General features: G+C 44.1%; 1 protein-coding gene across 2 annotated transcripts in view; it reads left to right on the top strand.

The window, feature by feature from the left end:
• ibtk (inhibitor of Bruton agammaglobulinemia tyrosine kinase) overlaps nucleotides 1–23992 on the top strand; it is a 42716-nt gene that overhangs the window by 15858 nt on the left and 2866 nt on the right. For both annotated transcript variants that reach the window (XM_056285704.1, XM_056285706.1), the window contains exons 13-29: nucleotides 134–518; nucleotides 610–866; nucleotides 972–1058; nucleotides 1148–1230; nucleotides 2264–2301; nucleotides 2462–2558; nucleotides 2728–2829; nucleotides 3028–3145; nucleotides 3365–3425; nucleotides 4551–4678; nucleotides 7494–7606; nucleotides 7852–7997; nucleotides 8705–8823; nucleotides 9140–9238; nucleotides 9358–9510; nucleotides 9731–9928; nucleotides 23340–23472. In XM_056285704.1, the coding sequence (XP_056141679.1) occupies nucleotides 134–518; nucleotides 610–866; nucleotides 972–1058; nucleotides 1148–1230; nucleotides 2264–2301; nucleotides 2462–2558; nucleotides 2728–2829; nucleotides 3028–3145; nucleotides 3365–3425; nucleotides 4551–4678; nucleotides 7494–7606; nucleotides 7852–7997; nucleotides 8705–8823; nucleotides 9140–9238; nucleotides 9358–9510; nucleotides 9731–9928; nucleotides 23340–23472 (2317 nt within the window). The remainder of the gene's footprint in view (nucleotides 1–133; nucleotides 519–609; nucleotides 867–971; nucleotides 1059–1147; nucleotides 1231–2263; nucleotides 2302–2461; nucleotides 2559–2727; nucleotides 2830–3027; nucleotides 3146–3364; nucleotides 3426–4550; nucleotides 4679–7493; nucleotides 7607–7851; nucleotides 7998–8704; nucleotides 8824–9139; nucleotides 9239–9357; nucleotides 9511–9730; nucleotides 9929–23339; nucleotides 23473–23992) is intronic.

The raw sequence follows: 23992 nt of genomic DNA, 5'->3' as shown, positions 1-23992 counted from the left end.
GAAACCATGATATTCAAATAAGGTAAAATTACTTGAGAAAGGAAACCATTTAAGATTCTTGACAGATCCCCAACAGTATTATGAAAGATAGAATGTTGAATTGGACTAAAAACATCTGTTTTCTTTTATCCAGCTTGTACGAGATTCCCATCATCTCTCCATCCTCCTTTTCCCAACACTTCCGGAGCCTTCTGGAGGAGGCAGATGAAATGGACAGCATCCATGATGTGACACTACAGGCTGGAGACCGCACCTTCCCTGCCCACAAGTACATTCTGTCCATGAGGTCTGAGTTCTTCCGGAAGCTGTTTGTGGCGGAGAGCAGCGAGGTCGATGAGGACCCGGATAGAGAGGTGAGGAGGAGTGAGGATGCAGTGGGCTGTGATTTGCTCATCTTAGAAAAGATCCCCCCGGAGATGCTGGAATACGCCCTACAATTCCTCTACACTGATTCCTGCGAGTTGCTGGTGCATGGGGCAAGACCCAGAGTGTCCAGGGCTTCACTGGACCAGAACCAGGTGAGGAAGCTTAATTGCATGGTGTCCCCCCCCCCCCCAGTGCATAAACTTTTTATTTTCTAGTGCAAGTTATCCTTCTGTCTTTTATCAGCATCCAGAGCAGGAGATGCTGATTAGCAACCTGCAAGACCTGAGCCTGAGAGGTCGCTCAGCACTTGAGGTATATTGCTCCCTATCCCCCACAACCAAAGGAGACAGGGACAAACCTAAGGGCAAGGGCTCCAAACCAGGGAAGAAAGGAAAGGGAGGCAAAGGTGACAAAGCTGGAGCCAGTGAGGGGGGGACCAACCCTGTGAAAAACTTACAGGGCATTGCAAAGAAGCTGGGCATGGGGAGTCTCTCTGGGCGGTGAGGAACCAGTGCAGCTTAGTGTGATACTCTTGAATACTCTGCCTTGGAGGCAGGCAATTTGATGTCATTATTTTTAACACCCTTCTTCTTTTTCCCTGACAGACTGGATGGTGTCAAATATGAAAATGGAAAGATAAATCTTATACACAAAAAAACTGGAAACAAACCCAAATTCAACCAGAAAAAGTGGCAAGTGTTACTTATTGTCTATTTATTCATGTCACAAAAGTTGTCATGGTAAAAGTCATTCACTGTAATGTGAATCTGTTTCTCCACAGCTCCTACCTTTGTGACGTCACTCTGAAATCCGAAGATGGGAAAGAGTTTCCTTGCCACAAAAGTGTGCTGTGCGCCAGACTTGGTGAGAAAGTGTTGTTAACACCTCATCAACCAAGAGGCACACACACAGTTTCAGCATATGTGTGTCGACCAGCACACAAGAGCCCTGTACAGACATGGCATTAAGATTTGTCTTGGGTGATCCAATCATAAGCGGACAGGGGGATGCATTGTTGTTCACACCTGGCTTCAGAATGCATCTTCACGTGCATCTGTGACCACTTGTGATCAGATTTTGTTTCCAAACTCAGTGTGCAAATAGCTACGTACATCACCAAAGCACATGCTCAAAATCAAAACAATACAGCCTAGCGATGAACAAAACTCATAAAATTGCCAAATAGTGAAGTCACTGAAAGCGGTGAATCAGTGGCACCATTCTGCTTGCTGTCTGCCGCCTGAAGGTGTGTCACTCTTGCCAATAAACATATCTGTTGTATATTTTTACATTCTGTAAAATAAAATTGAATTAAATTAATGAAAACAGCCTACATAAAACCAACAACTACTAGAGATAAGACATACTCACTGAATGTTGTTAAGATTGTTGTGTACATTTTTTACATGCTAGAAACACCAACTATTTCTGGCCCTTTGACATTTTTTTTCTGCGTCTCTGTTCATTGGCAGAATTAACATGTTAATGAGCATGTATATCTGCTGATGTAGTTGACTAGGTGGTCTCACAATGTGGCCAGAGACACGTTTGCGTATAGACTGCACTACACATGTGGATATATGCATCCCAGATTCCCAGGCCACCTCCGAATGCATCCTGAGTGATGGGATCTCAAGATGTCTTGAGGACACATTGTGTGTGTTAGAACTTTCCATTTGTGATCAGATCACCAAGGATACGTTTAAAAATAATATTTGAACAGGTTCAATGATGTGCTGTGAGAGTTCTTTGGCCAGAGTATAATTTCTTATGATTTGAAGTGACTTGAATTCTGTTTTTTATAAAAACTGCTGTTTTTTATAAAGTGGTTGGACTGTGTTGCAGTTAAGGAAAGTGAATGGCAATGACTATTTTTATCTTTCCTATTTCATCTCAGAATACTTTCACAGTATGCTCGGGAACCCCTGGATAGAGGTATGACAGTTTTTGATAAAAATTAATATATCCGTAACAGTTGTACATTCATGTAAACTTCACTAAAAGCTTAACGATTGCAAAATGTTGTCTATGGTAAATCTGAGTATGAAACTTTGTAGACCAGAGCAGGTAATGCTGCTGTTTTACACCTCCTCAGGCCACTTCTTGTACTGCACTTGTGATGCCCACAAGCTCAGACATTCTGCAGGTCATTCTTGAGTATCTTTATACTGATGAGTCCCCCACTATCAAAGGTAAGTTGTCAAGTTTTATACTGACTGAAACCATGTTTTAAAATGTTATTGCTCTGTGGTACCCATCCTTTTTGATTCCACAGCTGTTCACCTACTCTCTGTATTGTAGAAAGTAATGAAACAACAGTACTTGTTAGTCAGACGAACTCTCTTCCTTTATTCCCCTCAGAGTCTCTGAATGTAGAGTTTGTCTGCAATGTCCTTGTTGTGGCTGACCAGCTCCTAATTACACGACTGAAAGAAATGTGTGAGGTTGCCATCACTGAGAAATGTACGTTCTCTCTCTTCCTACCCATCCCAAGACTTAAACACATTTTACCTACACTTTTCATGTCTTCTGTATTATATTGCTCTTTATTATTAAAAGCATATATAATGAAAAGCATATTTCAATATCATAACTTCATCACATCTTTAGACTGCATTTCTAGGAGGGTATTTTTAAGTTTTTCTTGTTTCCTCATACTAGTGACTCTGAAAAATGCTGCAGAGCTTCTGGAATTTGCTGCCATGTACAATGCTGAGCAGCTGAAACTCTCCTGCCTCCAGTTTATTGTGCTCAACATGGCTGCCCTCCTGGAGTCAAAGTAAGTGGGTCCAGTAATTTTCTGAGCTTGTTACTAAAAGATTTTTAACATTTTGATTTAAAGGTTTATTTTTACACAGAAATACTGGTTTATACACAGAAGAAGCAACGATTCTTTTGTTCTGATTACTATCAGTATAGACAGTGGAAAAATCTTTTTTCCTTTTATTTTTTCATATTTGTCTTTATCCCCCTGCTTCCATGTTTGTCTTGCCCCCAGAGCTCTGGATATTCTCAGTGATGAAGTGCTGCTGGAGCTCTCTGCAGCCTACAGGAGGATGGTGAGTCATTTTCTCCCCATATACCTCATCCACTATCCAGTACTATATGTACCAAAAGGGGAATACGTTCTATTTTACAGTTTGACAAAACAAAAGGCACTTTTGCTTGTTCTATCAGTGGGACTATAAGAAAGATTAGAAGCCTCAACCAACATCTCAGCACTTTCAATTCTGCTGGATTTCCACATTGCTGCACTGAAGTACCAATCAAAGGACCAGGGGGCAGACATTTTGAATAGCTGCTCTAGGGCATTTGCTGATCCACAGTTGAATTATGGGTAAAAAAGGAAATGACAGCAGTGATAGCTGTCACAAGAAGATGTCTGTCATGGTTTCTATGAGGAAAATGTTCAAGTGGAACTCTCAAATTATAACTGGCTTTTGAATGTCAAGATTTTTAGTGATTGGTGGCAATAGCATTAGATCAAGGTATGAGCTCAGGAAAAATAATTAAGCTCATGTAACATATCTATCACTGATTTCATTCAGATCAATCCTGCTACTAAAAAAAAGAAAATTAGAGCGCAATTTCAGAAGTATTTCATAAACTCAAGTGGATTTCAGTGAGATTGACATTCAGACACAATTATTGACTTCACAAAATGATGCAGAAGCTTTTGCACTTCATGTCAAAGTATTAGTAAATTGATTTCCCCATAATTATTGTGATGCCTCTCACAGCATAGCTTACTGCATAAAATCACCTCACCATTTTGCTATCGGTATATTGTCTAACAGTCATGGTCTGTTTCAAAAGGTTATTTATCCTATTTCTAAGTTGCAGAAATGTGACCCCAAGCCCAAATCTGGGCTAATCTGGGTCTTCAGCTTGGCCCTCAAGACCAAATCTGGCCATTGCAAATGAATTGTAGGAATCATAATTGCTGTCAAAGTAATTTAGGCGTTGCAACATGCTGAATTTGACTGATGGTCAAGGAGTGCCTTTTTGGCTCATCACTATGGCCCCCTAGTGGCTGTTTTGTTTGTCTTGATTTTCTTTGCATTTGTGTTTAAGTTGTTTTTATAATTTGTCATGAACAGTAGATACTCCACAGGAATTAGGTAAATAATAAGAATCTGATATGTAGCCTACATTGTTTTAACTTGACGTTTTTTCTTTGTTAGATCCCTGCCATGCAAAAGAGACTTATTACCCCATATCTCGATGCTCCAGACCTCAGCGTGTATGAGGATGAGGATTTTGACTCGGCCTTCAGTCCCAAAACAGAACCAGAGATGGAGCACTCCTGCAGGTACACAAACTGTTACTGTTGGGAATGATTTCGTGGTTGATTCATTTAATGTTGGTATTCTAATTGGGCTGATGGGCTGGCAGCCTGTCCAGGGTCTCTCCCGCCTGCTGCCCAATGACTACTGGAATAGGCTCCAGCATCCCTGCGACCCTGAGAGGAGGACAAGCGGTTTGGATGGATGGATGGATATTTTATGTACTCAGGATATATATATATATATTAAAAAAAAAAGTAAATTACCTTTGATGACAAAAGTTGGTGGGTAATGAGAAATGTAGTCTTTTGGCTTAGAAGCTTGGCTTTTTAAATCTTGGCACTCTTCTAATTTGGGCACACATCAGAAAAAGAGCCATCATTTTTATTTAATCAATTAAGGGACAGAGCCTTATTGAAAGCAACCAGTAGCTGCATCATATCAACACAGGATCTTACCAGAAGTATACATAGAAGACCACATTAGAAGGTCTTAGTCATCTTCTAAAGCAGGGGTCTCAAACTCAACTTACCTGGGGGCCGCTGGAGGTAGAGTTTGGGTGAGGCTGGGCCGCAAGTATTCCAAAAAAAAAAGTACAACCGATCCAATGTTTTCAATCTTTATATATATATATATATATATATATATATACAGGTGATCAAAACAAGACAGGTAACAGTACAAGTGCAGGAACAAAATCGAACAGTGTGAGACAAAAAGGGGACACCAGGTTCTGTTATGACAAGATGGAATACTAATAAGCTAAAAAAAAAAAAAAAAAAAAAAAAAAAAAACAAGCTATCAAATAAGCTCAGGTCAATGAGCTCCATTTAAAGCACAGGAGGGGCATCTTGCACATCAAAGGAGAAGGGGTCAGCAAAAATTTGAAAAGTGGCTCTGTGTGTCTTGAACTCTGCAAACCTGTGATCAAATTGCTCCTGTAGCTTCACAATGGCATCAGCATACTTCTCACCACTGAATGGTGTGCCTGCATCCATGAGTGCCTTGCATGCTGGGAAATGGCAGAGGTTTGTCTGAGAGAGCTGGGCTTTCCATAACACAAGTTTTGTGGAGAATGATCTCACGTTGTCATAGGCAGCACTGACAAGCTGCCCCTGGTTTTGTAATTTCTTGTTCAGTACATTCAGCTCATGTGTGATGTCAACAGGGAAAGCTAAGTCCATGAGCCATTTGGGATCACTTAGCACAGGAACAGCCATCCCAGCCTTCTCCATGAAGGCTTTCACTTCTGCTCTCAACTCAAAAAACCTCTTCAAGACGTTTCCCCTGCTGAGCCAACGTACCTCAGTGAAGTAGAGCACATCCTCATATGCTGACTCTATTTCCTCCAAAAAGGCACGGAACTCCCGGTGCTTTAAACCCCTGGATCTGATATGGTTGATGCATTTCACAACGACAGACATCACATTGTCAAACTTCAGGCATTTGCTGCAAAGGGCCTGCTGATGGATAATGCAGTGCAGAGCAATGGCCTCCTCCACACACTCCTCTTCCAGTTTTTTTTGAACAAGTGCCACCGCTCCATTTCTCCTCCCTGTCATTGATGGCGCTCCGTCGGTTGTTATTCCAGCAAACCTCTTCCATGGCAAACCCGCATCCACAATGGCATCACACAGCTGGCGGAATATCTCCTGAGAGGTGGTCTGGCCATGCATTGGAATCACTGTGAGCAACTCCTCCATCACTTCAAAACTGTCGTCAACACCACGGACATAGATTGCGAGCTGCGCAGTGTCAATGATGTCTGTGCTCTCATCAAGAGCGACTGAGTATGCACAGAAACGTTTGGCTTTCTCACGCAGTTGATCATATATGTTACCTGACAGGTCAGAAATGCGCTCTGCCACTGTGTTGGCTGAAAGGCTGATGTTGCTAAACTGACCCTTCTTTTCCGGACAGACTATACTTGCAGCCTGTAACATGCACTTTTTAACAAACTCCCCTTCTTTGAATGGCTTTCCCGACTTAGCAATCATCTCACTCACCACGTAGCTAGCTTCGACTGCTGCATCATTATCTTTGCTAGCTTTCTTGAAGAAATCTTGTCGCTTCAGTAAACATGTTTTAAGATTGGCGACCCGTTTCTCTCTCTCATCTCCCTGGTATTTTGTATACTCATCATCAGCATGTCTAGTCGAGTAATGACGTCTGATGTTGTATTCCTTGTGCACCGTAACTTTCTCGGTGCATATAAGACACGTCGGGCTGCCTCTGTGCTCAACAAAAAAATATGCTGTCTCCCACTTTTCCTGAAATTGTCTGTGCTCGTCACCAACTTTTCTCTTCACGGCAGGTTTTGAGAAAGACATAACTGGGGTTTGCTGACAGGATCTATTTTCCTTCCACTTGGTGTCGCTCCGGAATCAAGTTTCAATCAAGTTTCAACCGTTGCTAATTCGCGCTGCCCATTATGGTGCGTTCAAGTTGTGCTCGGAAGTCGGACTTTCTGAGCTCCGAGTTGGACATTTCAACTGGAAGTCTGAAATCCGAGTCGTTCCAATTTACAACTTCCAACGTAATGGGAACGCACCATGACTTGACAACAAACGTGACACCGGAAGCTGTCATGAGCCTGCGCTATGGTAGCTCATAAGTGAAAAATAAAAGCCCAGGGCAAGCGCAGGCCGCACTAACACTAAACTTTGATGTCAAGTAGGGGGCCACAAAATAACGTCCCGCGGGCCGCGAGTTTGAGACCCATGTTCTAAAGCTTTAATTTGTCTCCGTCATAATTATCCTTAAAATTGGTTGAGATTTTATTCTTTTACCGAAATAGAAAGTAGTCAAATAATTTTTTTGTCATCGTGATCCCATTCAAAGGGAAGCGCTGCTGAAGAAAGCCAAGATTAGAGCTAAGAAGAAACCACGACGACGCTCTGACAGCTCTGGAGGCTACACCCTCTCTGATATCATTCAGAGCCCCCCCATCACAGGTATATACAAAATAAACACACACATCCAGCTAAGCTATATTTTGGATCTTGCATGTTATTTAACAGGATAGATCTAACTCAACACCATCCTTACATGTCAGTATCCATTTACTGTAGATTTACCATCTGTTACTATGTACTCAGACCAAATCATGACACACCACAATAAGTTATCTCCACAATTAAGCTAATTTTACAGCAAGGGATTACAATAATTTCACCCGATGGCCTCTTTTTCCTCTTAGTGGTTTCCCCATGCCTGGTCAAGTCAGGCAAGGCGAACTCCACCGAATCCCTGCAGGAGCTGTTGACCTCAGACTCAGAAGGCAGCTGCATGGGGGTGGGCAGTCCCCGAGATATGCAATCACCTATCTTCAATGGCAGGGCTGAGGTATTACTCTCAGAACTATAATGGACACTGACTTTTGAACTGAACACTTAAAACAAATCATGTGATTAACTTGGGGTCTTGTACTTTTTGGATATACAGTATTTGATTTAGGCTATGTCCTGCTGTTTCAGTAGGATGATGAAAAAAATGCATTTTTGATTGCCTTAATTCTGAAAACCAACTAAACTGAATCTGAGTACAAAACTGTTTAAACTGTGATTTAAAGGGGCGTCCGGGTAGCGTGGCGGTCTATTCCGTTGCCTACCAACATGGGGATCACTGGTTCGAATCACCGTGTTACCTCCGGCTATGTCAGGCGTCCTTACAGACGCAATTGGCCCTACACCCGCAATTGGTGGGTGGGAAGCCAGATGTGAGTATGTGTTCTGGTCGCTGCACTAGCACCTCCTCTGGTCGGTCAGGGCGCCTGTTTGGGGGGGAGGGGGAATTGGGGGGGGGGGGGATAGTGTGATCCTCCCACACGCTACGTCCCCCTGGCAAAACTCCTCACTGTCGGGTGAAAAGAAGCGGCTGGCGACTCCACATGTATCGGAGGAGGCATGTGGTAGTCTGCAGCCCTCCCCAGATCGGCAGAGGGAGTGAAGCAGAGATCGGGACGCCTTGGAAGAGTAGGGTAATTGGCCGAATACAATTAGGGGGGGGGGGGTAAAAAAAAACTGATTTAAGAAGGCTGTGTTTATCTGAAGGATGAGAAGGCTGTTCAGAGGCTCAAGATTCCACCCAATACCCCCACCTCCCTAAGGAATGACCCTCCTGCTGTCAAAACACTCTCAGCTCCAGAGCCCATCCCCAAGGTCCTTAGCAGGTATGAGAGACTTGTATAACCCCTGGGTGATTCTCAGAACATCTTCTCTTCTTTCCTTATGATCACTTTTCCGTCCTCCTTTTCAAAAAGTTTTGAGAAAGGTTATTTTGAAGGGAGACATCTATCATTTCAAAGCCTTTAAAAGCCTAGTTGATAAGGTACCCAGTTACTTAGGGTCAGACTGAATATCCTCCCTCTTAATTTTGAGAAGAAATTGGGCAAAAAAGAGATAATCTTCATATCCAGTTGTCAGTATTGAATCAGAGGTGAAAGTTGAGCCGTCTTTCTCATAATTTGGTGTTGCTGATCTCTCCAGTCCTGCCCACCCAATCCCGGTTATGGACCTGCGGGCAATCATGGACATGGAAGCAAACTCTCTTCCAACCTTTAGATCAACTCCTAAAAGCCCTGGAAGGTATTGGGGTCAATTTTTCACATTTATTTCTTTTCATATTTATTTCATTAGTTCAATTATAGCCTGGCCAAAGACCAATTCATTTTCTTATTTATCGTTCATTTCAACATTGTCTGTAGTGGCAACAGCAGCAAGCCCTCACCTGTCTCTACCAAGCTGTCCCAGAAGCAGAGGAAAATGATGGCCTTGGCAAATAGGGAGGCCACTTCAGAGTCCGCTCCATCGAAACCAACCCCTGTGATCACCCCATCCAAAAGCATTGGCAAGGCCTGGTCAGTGGCTTTAGCCAAAAAGTACACTATTGCCAAACTTGATGCACTGTTGGAAACTCACAGATTTTCTCTGTGGCTTAATGTTACCTTGTTAAGATGTACTTTTGTTACGAATGGCAGCTATGAGTGATAAAATCGATACTGTTGCGCTCTTGGTGAGCCCTCTGTTACTCCTATTTTTAATTGATCATCCCAGAATGATCTTTACTACTTTCTTCAGGGCAACAGCAGTCTTATCACCACCTTCCTCACGCCCGTTCCGGGAGCTTCTGGCAGAGGAGGAGAGCAGGGTGGTTAGAGCGGGGCTTCCTGGGGCCGCAAAGGTCCAAGGCAGTCTCACATCTCCTGTCACTATTGCTGCTCCCAGGAAAGTCCCTTGTAAATGTGCAGAACCTGCAGAGCCGGAGAGACCAGCTGGGTAAGTATGAACTTAAAAGAATCCTAAGGGTACACATCCTCATATGAACACAAACACGGTGCTCAAGTTTGATGTAGTTTAAGTTACAATTCTGAAGATCCCGTTTTAACTTGCAGACATCTATGATAAATGTTGCAGGTGATGTTTCAGCACTCCAAACCTCCGAGATCCATTGGATGAAAAGGTTACGAGTGATTTTGTTTGCGCCTTCCTCACTATCACACAAAAGACTTGGTCTGCAAAACCTGCTTGATAGCCAACTTCAGTTGTTTTCATCCACATTTGAGTGCTGTGGTGAAGATGTAAAACGCTATGTAGGCTGTCACTTTTCCAAGGAAATTTGTACCCGATTGTAAAACTACAAAAGCCTTGATGATTTAGATATTTTTGATAAATACACCAGAAAAAGTATGCAAGTATATAACTCTTCAGGATTGTAACTTAAACCAGACGAAAAGCGAGCACTCTTCTACGCTGATCTTATCTTCAGTACCACTGTTCTCCACTTGATGGCACTGTGTAGGCGTGTTGACAAGGTTGCTGTTAAAATGGACGAGCATCAGCAGGGCATGCACCACACAATTGTACTACGGGTGCTGGACAGTTGCATTCCTCCTCTAATGTCTGACTCTAACCTTAACTCTTACTGTCCCACTTAAGTCAAATACTGCTCTAATACATTAAAACATGTTTTCTTAGGTCTACAGTTTATGGTTTAGTCCAAAAACGCATATTATTCCTTGAGTAACTGCCCCTTATGTGAAACCCACGACACGACTCTCTGGGCAGGTGTACTTTTACTTTGAAGGTGGTAGTGGAGGGAGTGCCTTCAGTCAAGCGATTGGGTGGGGTACCTGTTCCTTCGCACATTATCAAGTCTGTGCTCATAATTACAGATATATATTTAAGGAATTTAGAAGACTTACTGTTTGGTACAAGAGCATGAAGAAATTACAGCAGAAAGTAGCATGGTAGAATAATCCAATAAGAAAAGATAGTGCTAATAAACTGCTTGAGAACCAAAACTAGGACCAAATCCAGATATTACCAACAACCACCACTTTTAAGAAATAAAATATAGCCGCAAGTGACAATTAATGGGGTCCAAGCAGTTTCGCACATGCGCCAAATGTAGTAGGTTCGCGTCTGAAGTGTACCTGCACATGACTTGGCATGACCCACGATTCAGTTGAAGCCAACATTTTGATTCAAGACCAAACGTTTTCTGACCTAGATGCCAAAACGTAAAGTGGGTTGTTTCAGCACCATCATCAGGTTGATTGACCTAATGTTATAGGTTTGCATCTGGAGTATGCCTGTAATTGTGTACCAAATTTCATGATAGTCATACAGTGTTGTCTTTGTTGACAGCTGAAATTTGATTGGCTGATGGCAGCCATATCTATTGGAGTATGAGGATGTCCTGTCATATCATTAAACATTTTTACAATGAAGCATACAACATTTCAAATTAATAGGCCCTGTGATGGCCTGGCAGCCTGTCCAGGGTGTCTCCCCGCCTGCCGCCCAATGACTGCTGGGATAGGCTCCAGTATCCCCGTGACCCTGAGAGCAGGATAAGCGGTTTGGATAGTGGATGGAATGGAGAACTAACAGTTAATGAATTATGGCTATTTAAACTTATGCTACTACAGTGCCACCTATTGGCCAAATTGCACATAATTTGTCATTGTCACTCAAGACACATGTACACCAAATTTGGTTGCAATAGCAAAAAGCGTTAGGAGATATGACTTTTGTAATATAAGCATTGTCCGGCGCAAACTTTTAGGTCCAGTTGGGGCAAAAGTGTTGATGAAAAAATTCTGAAAAAAGAAAATCAGACCAACTTCTGCTGACATCAGGTGTATTGTCAAAGATTTTGGTGAAGTATGATCAAACATTTGGCGAAATAGAAAATTTTGTGCATACAATGCTAATTACAGTGAGACATTGAATGTCACTATGGACTCAATATCTGGACACCATTTTAAACATGTGATATCTAGAATTTTAAGTGTCTATACATTTTGGTAGCATTTGAATGAAGCATGGAGAATATAGATGTGAATGGATTTTGCATATTTTGAAAAATAGAGTGACAGACTTCTGAATTTACCATAGGTTGCAGTGAGGCAAACTTTTGTTACATACAGTGGATGTGCTGGAAATTTCTCAGCTATGTAGAACGCACAGGTTCTCTTTTTTTTTTTCAAGTTTGGAATGTGAAATGTCTAGAAATTTAGATTCATTGTAATAAGCCCTGGCCACTTTAATCAATCATTACCATATTTTATGTAGAGTGAGTCATGACCCTAGATCATGCAAACCAAATTTCGTATAAATCCATACGGCTGATTACGACATAAAATCTTCTCATTTGTGGCACCACCTAGAGGTGAAATGCAGTGCACTTTAATATATGGGCTTAGTGAAAACTGAACATGTTTCTCAAGTTTCAGGTTGATATCTCAATATGTTCTTGATTTATTGCAAATTTTGAAAATTAGCCATTTCGATAAAAATTGATGGGCTTGTATAATTGAAATGGATTGACATATTGAGATTTCTTGTACAAATTAAGATCAGTGAAGTACATAGATGATCCTGACTAAGTTTTTGAATGATTGGCGCAGTGGTTTCGGACAAGATATTAAAAAAAGGATGTTGCGAAAATGGAGAGTCATCAAATTGGACATTTTTAGAGCACAAGACCATTTGAGCAAAGATGCAGATGACTGGAGAAATTAAAACGATGAATTTTGACACTGGGCCAATCCATTAGAGATAATTGCAAAAACGTAAATTTGATTAGTACAGCACCACCTTGAGGTCAATGGGTGTCATTTTATGTAGCCGAGTAGTGGATGGAATTGGCAAACCCACCTGCTAATTTTTGTGTTTTTTGGTCATAGTTTTTGGTGCCCAAACACTTTTTTTTTAGCAGAGAAAAATCTTAAAGAAAAATGAGAACAAAAACATTAGGGTTCCAGCAAATTCACTGCTTTGACCCCTAATAATAATGGAGAAAACGATGCATCTTAATTCTGCCATTATAGTCTTGAAAACCACAATTAGGAATGATTATATTAGAGGGACTGCTCAAGTTGGACGGTTTGGAGACAAAGCAAGATTGAAATGGCTTGGACATGTGTGGAGGAGAGATGCTGGGTATATTGGGAGAAGGATGCTGAATGGAGCTTCCAGGGAAGAGGAAAAGAGGAGGTTTATGGATGTGGTGAGGGAAGACATGCAGGGGGCTGGTGTGACAGAGGAAGATGCCCAAGACAAGAAGAAATGGAAACTGATGATCCGCTGTGGCAACCCCTAATGGGAGCAGCCGAAAGTAGTAGTAGATACTCTTGAAAACCACGTGCCTTGAGTGCACACAGGCTATTCACAATGTGATTGTGTTTTGTCCAGTTACCACCTGTGATTGGAGAAAGCACATTTGGTAATCTGTGCACTAATCAATAGCTTATCATTTGCTCCTTTGCTTGTGTGAAAACACTTCTTTAAATGATTCATTGCTTTGACTGGGCAGTATCGGTTTTGCATGAAAGAAAAGCCTCAGTTTTGACCTTGCATTTAGATGTCTGGTTGATTCCTCTTACTGGACCCAGACAAATCATTTGAAAACTCACAGGTCCAGTCAAAAACCATTGTGTCATTTTTGGCTGCCACTCAGTGATGAAAAGTTTACATTCCTTACCAAAGGATGCTTAGATTCACTTCCTTTTAGCATAAATATATGGTTAACAAACAAACATGTGCAGGCTCTCCAAGGGAGAACACCTGCAGCTGATGCAATATTTGAAAATTTACAGAGGAGGGGCTTCACTAAAACCAACTAATGTGTAGGCCATTAAAGCCTTAATCTAAATCTACCCATGACCCCTACAAATGGACTTGCCATCGTCAAACTGACCCTTTCCTGGGTCTCTAAGACCTGTTTTTGGAGGAAGCTTTTACTCTTGATAGCATTTAGACCTCACAAGATTAACAAAAACAAAACCCATGGATACATAAAGGATATGGGTCCCCCCCCATTTTGTGAGGTCACATGTATTTCAAGATTAATGAACAGATAAGAGGACTAGCAGTGTACTCTATGCAGTCATGGATATTTGCTCTCATGGACATAGTAACCAGTGTTCTCACTCATTCATCTACAATAATCTCTTTAGCCTTTGTTTTTCTGCCTTAAACTTGTCAGAATAAATACTGTCAACCTGCTCCCAACCTAGGAAGACAGAGGCACAGTTACTGTGGTCACTTGTGCTTGTGGGGCTGCAGACCTTGCTCCTCCAGAGAGTAAATGACCAATGGCCAGACCTTTTACAAAATATGAAGTCAAAGGGAACCTGAGCTGCTACTACTACCCCCCCCCCCCACTTTTGGGGTCGCCACAGCAGATCAGCCGTTTCCATCTCTTCCTGTCCTTTGCACCGCCCTCCCTCACCGTATCCGTAAGCCTTTTTTTCCTCTTGCCTGGCAACTCCATCTTCAGCATCCTTCACCCAATATACCAAGCATCTCTCCTCTACACATGTCCAAACCATCTCAATCTTGCCTCTCTTGCTTTGTCTCCAAATGTCCACCCTGAACTGTCCCTCTAACTTATTCCTAATCCTGTCCTTTGTCACTACCAACAAAAATCTTAGCATCTTCAACTCTGCCACATCCAGCTCTGCCTCCTGTCTTTTTGTCAGTGCTACACAGTCTCCAAACCATACATCATAGCTTGTCACACTACCATTTTGTAAACCTTCCCTTTAACTCTTGCCAATACCCTTGTTGCAAATCACTCCTGACACTCTTCCACCCAGCCTTTACTCTCTTCCGCATTTTGAACAATTGACCATTTAAACTAATTCACCTTCATCACCTCTACTTGCATCCTCACCATTCCGCTGTCCTCCCTCTCATTCACGCATATGTAATGAAAGTCAGTAGGAGCCTTCCATCTTGCTCCTACTGACTTTCATTCCTCTTCTCCCCTGCTCCCTAAAGATCTCAATATCCTCTGGGAACATCATAGTCCACAGTCTGATCTTGTCCATCAACCCATCACCATTGCAAACAAGGGTTCAGAGCCAATCCTTGATGTAATCCTACCTCCACTTTGAACCCATCCATCATTCTTACCACACACACACCTCACCACTGTCACACTGCCCTTATACATATCCTACACCACACTTGCATATTTCTCTGCCACTCCTGACTTCCTCATACAATACCACACTTCTCTCAGCACCTTGTCATATGCCTTCTCTAAATCCACAATGTAACTCTTTCTGATCTTTGCTATACTTCTCCATTAACATTCTCAAAGCAAACATATCTGTAGTGCTCTTTCGTGGCATGAAACCATACTGCTGCTTGCCATGCCGGGAGCAGGAACTGGGGACCTAAACCCAGAGACAGGCTAGGGTAGCAATGCTTTAATGAAGGACTCAAACTTAGAACTAGAGCGGCAGGCAGGGGGGTCAAAAGTACAAGACAACAGACAAGGAAGGCTCAAGGCATGAAGTACCAGGCTAACATAAAGAGGGTAACCAGGGTGAATATAACTGCTGGAGGGGCCAATCAGGGAATGGGGTTCAAGCGAGCAAACTGACTAAATTCACAAGGAGAGGGAAGATAATTAGACACAGGTGGATGGCATTAGGGGATAATGGCAGTGACAGAGGCAGAACAGAAAAGGCAAGACCGGCGATTCTTTAAAATAAAACAGTAAACGCATAACTATGACAGGACCCCCCACCCCAAAGGAATGGATTCCAGATGTCCCAAATGAACAGACCAGGAGCACCAAGCAGGGTGGAGAGAGGATTCAGGACCAAGTGGTCTGGGAGCAGATGCATGGGGCCAGGGACCTCAGGCAGATGGCCTGAGAGCTGGACCGGAAGGAGCCACCGATCTGGAGGGTGGCCAGGGTGCGGGACTGCTCGGAAAGCTGGCCAGGTGGGACCACTCAGGAGGCCAACCAGCGGATGGGCCTGCTTTGGGGGGGGCGGGCGTCAGAGGCAGGGCCACGGGAAACAGCTGAAGCCAGGCAACCTCAAAAGCGATAGGTAATAGCCGACCAGGAACCCAAAGACCCCACTACTTTGGGCAGCAAAGACGATCCATCTGATAATCTGGAAGCTTTGGCTCTGGGTCGTGAAGATGGACAACTGCTGGAGATCGGGCAGGGTGTCGGCAGCTACGGCCGATGGCTGGAGGTCCGGCTGGTCGTTGGCAAAGACGATTGGTGACTTGAGGTTAGGTTGGACATTGGCGAGGGAAACTGATAGTGCAGGAACAGGCTGGGTATCGACAGGGATGGCCGATGGCTCAGGAAGAGGCTGGGTGTTGGCAAACGTGGGTGGTGGATCGAGATCAGGCCAGGTGTCAGCAAGGTCAGCTGGAGGCTTGGGGACAGGATCAGCCTAGATGTGAGCAGGAACAGACTGGCTATCAGCCAAGGCAGCCAGTGACTCAGGTGCATGAACAGGCTGACCACTCTGGAACAGAAGGCTCTCCATAGAATGGTGCTGGGCCGCAGAGACGCTGTAGTGTTGGGCAGCACAGGAACAGGTGGGAAGTGTCAGCTGGTAGACGGGCAAGGCAACAGGAGGCTGATGGGAGCTGACTGGATGGGTTCCAGAACAGACTGGTCTGGTTGCAACATAGCATAATAAACCACTGGGTTTCTTGCAACGAAGCCTGGGAGGCTGGTGGAAACTACGGGGACTTCCCCAGGCCAGGCGGGTTCCCCAGAACGGGTTTAGGGCTGGAGACAGCTTAGCACCATAAATAGACTGGTGGTTTACTGACCAGTAGAAAGGTTGGCGGCTAGCGGGCCCAAGGCTAGTAGACTGAGGGACAGGATGATTGCTAGCAGGCACAACACAAGCAGACTGGGAGGCAAGATGATGACTAGAAGGCCCGAAGCTAGCCAACTGGGAAACAAGATGATAGCTAACAAGCCGGGTGACCCCTAGCCGGAGGCTAGTCTCACCAGACACATGCTTTGAAATAGGTTTACGTAGTCCCAAAAACACGAACCATTCGCTGGGTCCATATTTAGTCAGATTGTGCCGTCACGCCGGTAGCAGGAACTGGGGACCCAAATGCAGCCAGCAGAGACAGGCTGGGATAGAGCAGTGCTTTAATGAAGGAATCAAACTTCAATAACTGGAGCAGCAGGTAGTGGGTCAAAAGACCAAGACAGCAGGCAAGGTACAAACGATAAGGAAGGCTTGAGGACAAGGCATGACGCACCAGGCTAACATAACAATCCAACGAAGAGACAGGGCAGCCAGGGTGAATATAACTGCTGAGGAGCCAGTCAGGGAATGGGGCACAGGCGAGTAAACTGACTAAATACACAAGGCGAGGGAAGATAATTAGACACAGGTGGATGGCCTTAGGGGATAATGGCGATGACAGGCGGAACAGAAAAGGCAAGACCGGTGAGCCTTCAAAATAAAACAGGAAACAGATAACATAACTATGATACTGATCATCACCTCTCCTCTTAACCCAGCTTCAACTACTCTTTCCCATATCTTCATGCTGTGGCGGATCAACTTTATACCTCTAGTTACTACAGCTTTGCACATCACCCTTATTCTTGAATATCGGTACTAGTATACTTCTCCACTCCTCAGGCATCCTCTCACTTTCCAAGATTGTGTTAAACAATCTAGTTGAAAACTCCACTGCCATCTCTCCTAACCACCTCCATGCCTCCACAGGTATGTTATCTAGATCAACCACCTTTCTACTCTTCATCCTCTTCATAGCTGCCCTTACTTCCTCCTTACTAATCCACCTCACTTCCTGATTCACTATCCCCGCATAATCCAACCTTCTCTTTCTCTCTCATTTTCTTCATTCATCAGCCCTTCAAAGTATTCCTTCCACCTTCTCAACACACTCTCCTTGCTTGTCAGCATATTTCCATCTCTATCTGTCATCACCCTAACCTAATGCACATTCTTCCCATCTTGGTCCCTCTGTCTAGCCAATCGGTACAAGTCCTTGTCTCCTTCTTTAGTGTCCAACCTCTCATACAACTGACCACACGCTTTTTCCTTTGCCACCTCTCTCTTCACTTTACACCTCATCTCCTTGTACTCCTGTCTACTTTCTTCATCTCTCTGACTATCCCACTTCTTTACCAACCTCTTCCTCTGTATACTTTCCTGGCACTACTAAGTCTCATTGTCTTCCTTCCTTGCCAGATGACACACCAAGTACCTTCCTAGCTTTCTCCTCACCATTTCTGCAGTGGTTGCCCAGCCATCCAGCAACTCTTCACTACCACCCAGTGCCTGTCTTAACTCTTCCTGAATGCCACATGACAGTCTTCCTTCAACTTCCACCATTTGATCTTTGGCTCTGCCTTCACTCTCCCTCTTCTTAATTCCAAAGTCATCCTACAGACCATCATCCGATTCTGCCTAGCTATGTTCTCCCCTGTCACCTTGCAGTCTCCAATCCCTTTCAGATCACACCTCCTGCATTAGATATAGTCCACCTGTGTGTATTTTCCTCCACTCTTATATGTCACCGTGTTCCTCCCTCTTCTTGAAATATATATTCACCATAGCTATTTCCATCCTTTTTGCAAAATCCACCACCATCTGTCCTTCCACTTTCCTCTCCTTGACACCATACCTACCCATCACCCACTCATCACCTCTGTTCCCTTCACCAACAAGCCCACTGAAGTCCGCTCCAATCACCACTCTCTCCTCCTTGGGTACACTCTCCACCACTTCATCCAACTCACTCCAGAATTCTTCTTTCTGTTCCATCTCACACCCAACGGGGCATATGTGTTCACAGCATTATCACACCTTCGATTTCCAGCTTCATACTCATCACTCTGTCACTCTCTTCACCTCGAATACACTCGACATACTCTTCTTTCAGAATTACTCCTGTCCACACCATGGTTGAAGAGTTTGAACCCACCTCCGATGCTTCTGACCTTACTCCCCTTCCAGCTGGTCTCTAGCACATACAGTATATCTACTTTCCTTCTCTCCCTAATATCAGCCAGCTCTCTCCCTTTACCAGTCATTGTGCCAGCATTCAAATTTGCAACTCACCTTCACACTCCTACTCTTCCTCCTCTCCCGCTGCCTCTGGACATGCCTTCCCCCAGCAGTAGCATAGTTTCCACCGGCACCCTGCTAGCCAACAGTACCTGTGGCGATTATTGGTAACCTGGGCCTCGACCGATCCGGTATGCAAATTTGATTTTTGATCTGCATACTTGATTTGGCAAAGGTTTTACGCCGAATGCCCTTCCTGACACAACCCTTCCCATTTATCCAGTCTTGGGACCAGCACTAAGAATGCACTGGCTTGTGTATCCTCAGTGGCTGGGTTAGATACAGTTAAGGCTGCTCCGATCAGGGTTTTTGAGGCCGGTCACGGGAATCAGAATCGGCTGATACCGATTGCCGATCACAGGGTCAGTGGGGGGAATGGGGATCTTTCATTTAAAGTGTTCCATTTATTGTGTAGCATTATTTATTAACTATTTATAGCAATAAACCAACTATTCTTAACAGCATTGCAGAAATATAATTAGGAGCTGAAAAAGTATCATAAATTGACAACTATATATTGGAAGGCAACATATGCAACATATTCCATTCTCTTATTAGGTCATGTAGATTATGAAGAAACTGAAACCAATATAATAGCCTATGCTCGGCAGTTTAGCAAATATTTTAGCCTTCCTATGGAATAAAAGCTAAATGTGCTCAACACTATGCACTATGTTTCAAAGCACAAGAAACCATTATAGCCTATATAAGGCAATAAAAATCAATTCCAGTAGACAGAGCAAAATACAGGGCCTTTCTAAATTTAGGCCTACTACAAATTTAGACAATATAAAACAGCAACAAAGAAAGGCTATAGCCAAATACTGTATAAAGCATTCCTCAACATTTACATGTTTTTACAACCTGCCATGGCTACCATTGGCAGGTTGTAAAACTTGCCTTCGTGCTTAGCCTACTTCTTAAGCACGACGGCAAGTTTTTCCTTATAAATATAAGTATCTCCGCAATTTTGGAAGTCAGCCTGTTCCTTTTCTCATCTACAACATTCTGCACTGTGCTGAAAAGTCGCTCGCTATGTACACTTGTGCATGGCGCACAGAGGTAGGCTTGTTCTGCTTCTGCGAGTGCGGGGAAACAGCTTTTATTGTCCTGCCAGAAAGCAAGCAGCTGTCGGCTTCATGGGATAAGTGGCTCTGACAAGGCGAGGTTCATCTGCGATGCGGTTTGATTGCTGGTGTTGCTGCCATGTTCCACATCTTCATCCAGTAATTCAGCATACATAGCCTGCAAAGAGCCAGCTCGTGGTACTTTCTCTGGGGGCTCGGAGCCGCATGCCTCTGAACTGTTCTCATCATACTGCCATTTCTGGCTGGGGCCTGAACGGGCAGTCAGGATGCCCGAAAGCAGAACACGTATCTGTGGCTTGAGTGCGTCTGCAAAATATCTGTCTTTATACATTTTTATTAAAAAAAAAAGAAAAGCAGACAGTTCTATTTTATTTATTTTCGTAGGTTAGGCCATTTGCATTTTTATAGCCTATCTTATTAAATTGCACAACTCTTACAAGTGTTTCTGCTTATTTTTAAAGCAAAGTTAGTTTAATTTTAAGAAAATTACATAGCATTCCTTTTACCAATAGCCTACTTAACTTTTTATTGGTCATTTGGCCTACATAACAGATATTTATGTAGTAGGTCTATTCGTTTTCTCCCCTTGGATCGAGAATTGTAGCAACTGCGTACAGGCGCTCAGATCCAATGTCACTGAATCGCTTCTGGATCACTTCCAACAAAACGGCTTTTGATGTTTTCTCAAGGAGATGCGTAAGCTCTAATGCAAGGTATAACATCTGCAGCCGATGCAGTTGATGAGTTGATCTGTTGCGTGAGCTCTTGGAATGGTGCGAGCAGGGAAATCGTATTTTCGATTAATTTCCCGTGATTGCCGGAGAACGTTGAAGGCAAGTCTTCGTCAGCTACATAAGCAGATAGTGCGGGGGAAGTCCTTTGGAAACGCAATCACTGCTGATAGCTCACACCTGCCGGCTCATGTCAACACATATGAGTGACTGCAGGACCAAACTCCCCTGACCAAAACAGCAACCAAGCCAAACAACCAAATCAATTTTCCTCTCCAAAATATATCTCCCAAACACAGAGTGTACCAAACAAAACCCCACATCAAAAGGGCCCCAGGGCGGCACAGTGGCACCATGGTTAGCGCAGTCACCTCACAGCAAGAAGGTCCTGGGTTCGAGCCCCGGGGTAGTCCAACCTTGGGGGTCATCCCAGGTTGTCCTCTGTGTGGAGTTTGCATGTTCTCCTCGTGTCTGCGTGGGTTTCCTCCGGGGGCTCCAGTTTCCTCCCACAGTCCAAAGACATGTAGGTCAGGCGAATCGGCCATACTAAATTGTCCCTAGGTGTGAATGTGTGTTTGTGTGTGTGTGCGCGCCCCCTGTGATGGCCAGGTGGCCTGTCCAGGGTGTCTCCCCGCCTGCTGCCCAATAACTGCTAGGATAGGCTCCAGCATTCCTACAACCCTGAGAGCAGGATAAGTGGTTTGGATAATGGATGAATGGAAAAGGGCACCAAATAACAGCCCCAAACAAATCAAATTCAAATTGGACGACCCCCCACTTGTCACAAACCGGGCCGCATGGCCATGACAAAAGAGGGAGATGCACACAACCAAGCCGATTAGCAACCAATTTATTGAAAGAAGAACCTAAGAGGAAAACATGAACTAACAGTGGCGTGTGTAATCCGTAAGATCAGTAGTGTAGGTGAGTGCATGTGTGGCATAGTGTGTAGATGCAGGGTTGTATGGTGCAGAAACACGAGTCAAACATCAACTAAAAACCAAAGGGTGTCTCAGGGAGGAAAGCGCCACCTGAGCTCCAAGGGGCTTTTGAAGGACTGCTGGCATGCAGGACCCCAGGTGTTGCCAGTGTTGCTGATTACACTGCCACGCCCACTTCCAGTACCTGCAGAGACAACCCAGATGGCACACACACCAAGCCACAGGCAGACATGACGGAAAGGGTCGTAACACCCCACAAGGGATTTCTGCGTCATACACATTGCATAAAGCGATTTTATTGTCTTTTTCAGACGATTTGTAGAACTGCCAGACCGGTGAAGCCATTTTAGTGAGCTTCTTTTGCCACACATGGAGAAATGCCTCACATATTTTGCGTCATCTGATCGGCCTTTATAGAGAGCTCCGATCAAACTATTAGGATGAAAATCGTCCGATAATGATTGGCGGCCGATCAATTGGAGCGTCCCTAGATGCAATAATTGTTCACAAGTGGGAAAATTCGATTCTTCGATTGCATTCCGGAGACGTTAACCATTTACAGAAAAGAGGTTTAAGTTGTTGGAGTTGTTTTGTAGTGCGGTTGAAGAACCAGTGTGGAAATTTGCAGTTTCAAGTCTTGTGTTTTACTGCATGGGGTGACGGCCATCTCTGGTAGCAAACTCGGGTGTTTCTTTGTGTTTGTGCCTATATGCGTATATAAGGGAGAGAATTTCTTGGATTTATGGTTTGTCTCCTCTTTCACTTTTGCATATGTGTTCCTTTTCTCTCCCTCGTGGGTATTTAAGGTAATGAGATTTAAGTTCAGTAATGTTAAGTTTGTGTTTTTGCAAGTCTTTGATGAACTCTGCGATCGCATAATTCCCCAGCTCTCTGACTGTGGGATCTTTCCCCATGTTGTATGCTGTTATCTGAAAAATAGACAGTTATTAAGCAGCTACATGAGTCAGTGTGGTTAGGCCTCTGATGCTAATCAAAATTGATAAGGGCAGACCTCGTGTCATAATGGATCACTTAGAACAGAGAAGGCGCCACGTCTCCTCACCCTCTGTGTTTGGATGAGCACTGAAAAGAGGAAGCGTGAAAAGCTCAGGGAGGAATGGTAGCCTTGCTTGTCCTCATCTAGACCTCTGGGACAGCATATCCATTTCCTGAGTCAGAATTAATTTGACTGTCTTTCCAGGGTCTATGAGTTGAGCCAATGTCAGCTTTGTTTCGTTGTTACTGTCTTTTATTAAAATTTCCACAAGTCTGTCTCGCTCTCAGTCAAATGGATGCACATCACACACACACACACACACACACACACACACACACACACACACACACACACACACACACACACACACACAAGCCTGTCAGTTGTATTTGCACTCAACCCTTGCCAGCCCCAGGAAGACTCCTGTTGGCCTTGGTTACCACAGCCAATGTGCAACCATTCATATTTACAACACCCCCCCCCCCAAATAAATAAATAAATAAAACCCTCCCATGCCGTTTGTTGCTATCTCCCTCAGGCCCTGGGTGCTGGGAGTGGTGGGCAGCCCCCCCTGCTCCTCCAAGGTAACCTTTGCCTCCATTGTGGAGGAGGAGAAACAACAGGAGGCTGCACTGATCCGCAGCCGAGAGAAGCCACTGGCACTCATCCAGGTAACTCGTCTGTCTGTGCGTGTTAGCGTTTACACACTCGCCCAGACCTACATACAGCCATCATGACTCTGTGTGAGTGTGTTGAGTGTGTGGGCATCACAGCGTCCACCTGGAAAGCTAAGGGGTGGACATTATCCATGTTAAATGCATTCTCTGTTCTCCCTTATTTTGCAGCTACATGTCCAACAAAAACCATATATTGAGAAAGCCAGACTTGGGTGCTTCTAACTGTTTTCTGATAGTTCTGTGTTCTTTGAAGAAGCCTCAAGTCTACTCCTAGGGGTGACAGTGGCTCAGGATGTAGAGCAGGTCGTCTGGTAACTGGAGGGTTGCCAGTTCGATCCTTGGCTCCTCCTTGCAAAAATGTCGCGTTGTCCTTGAGCAAGACGCCTAACTGCTCCCAATGAGCTGGTTGTCGCCTTGCATGGCTGACACTGCCATCAGTGTATGAGTGTGAATGTGTGTGTGGGTGTGGGTTAATGTGAGGCATTCATTGATTGTAAAGCTCTTTGAGTGGCTG

This window comes from Lampris incognitus, chromosome 9 (assembly GCF_029633865.1).
Source record: "Lampris incognitus isolate fLamInc1 chromosome 9, fLamInc1.hap2, whole genome shotgun sequence".
Lineage (NCBI taxonomy): Eukaryota > Metazoa > Chordata > Actinopteri > Lampriformes > Lampridae > Lampris > Lampris incognitus.
Note: the sequence above shows the minus strand (reverse complement) of the source record. Positions and strands in the feature narration are given on the sequence as shown.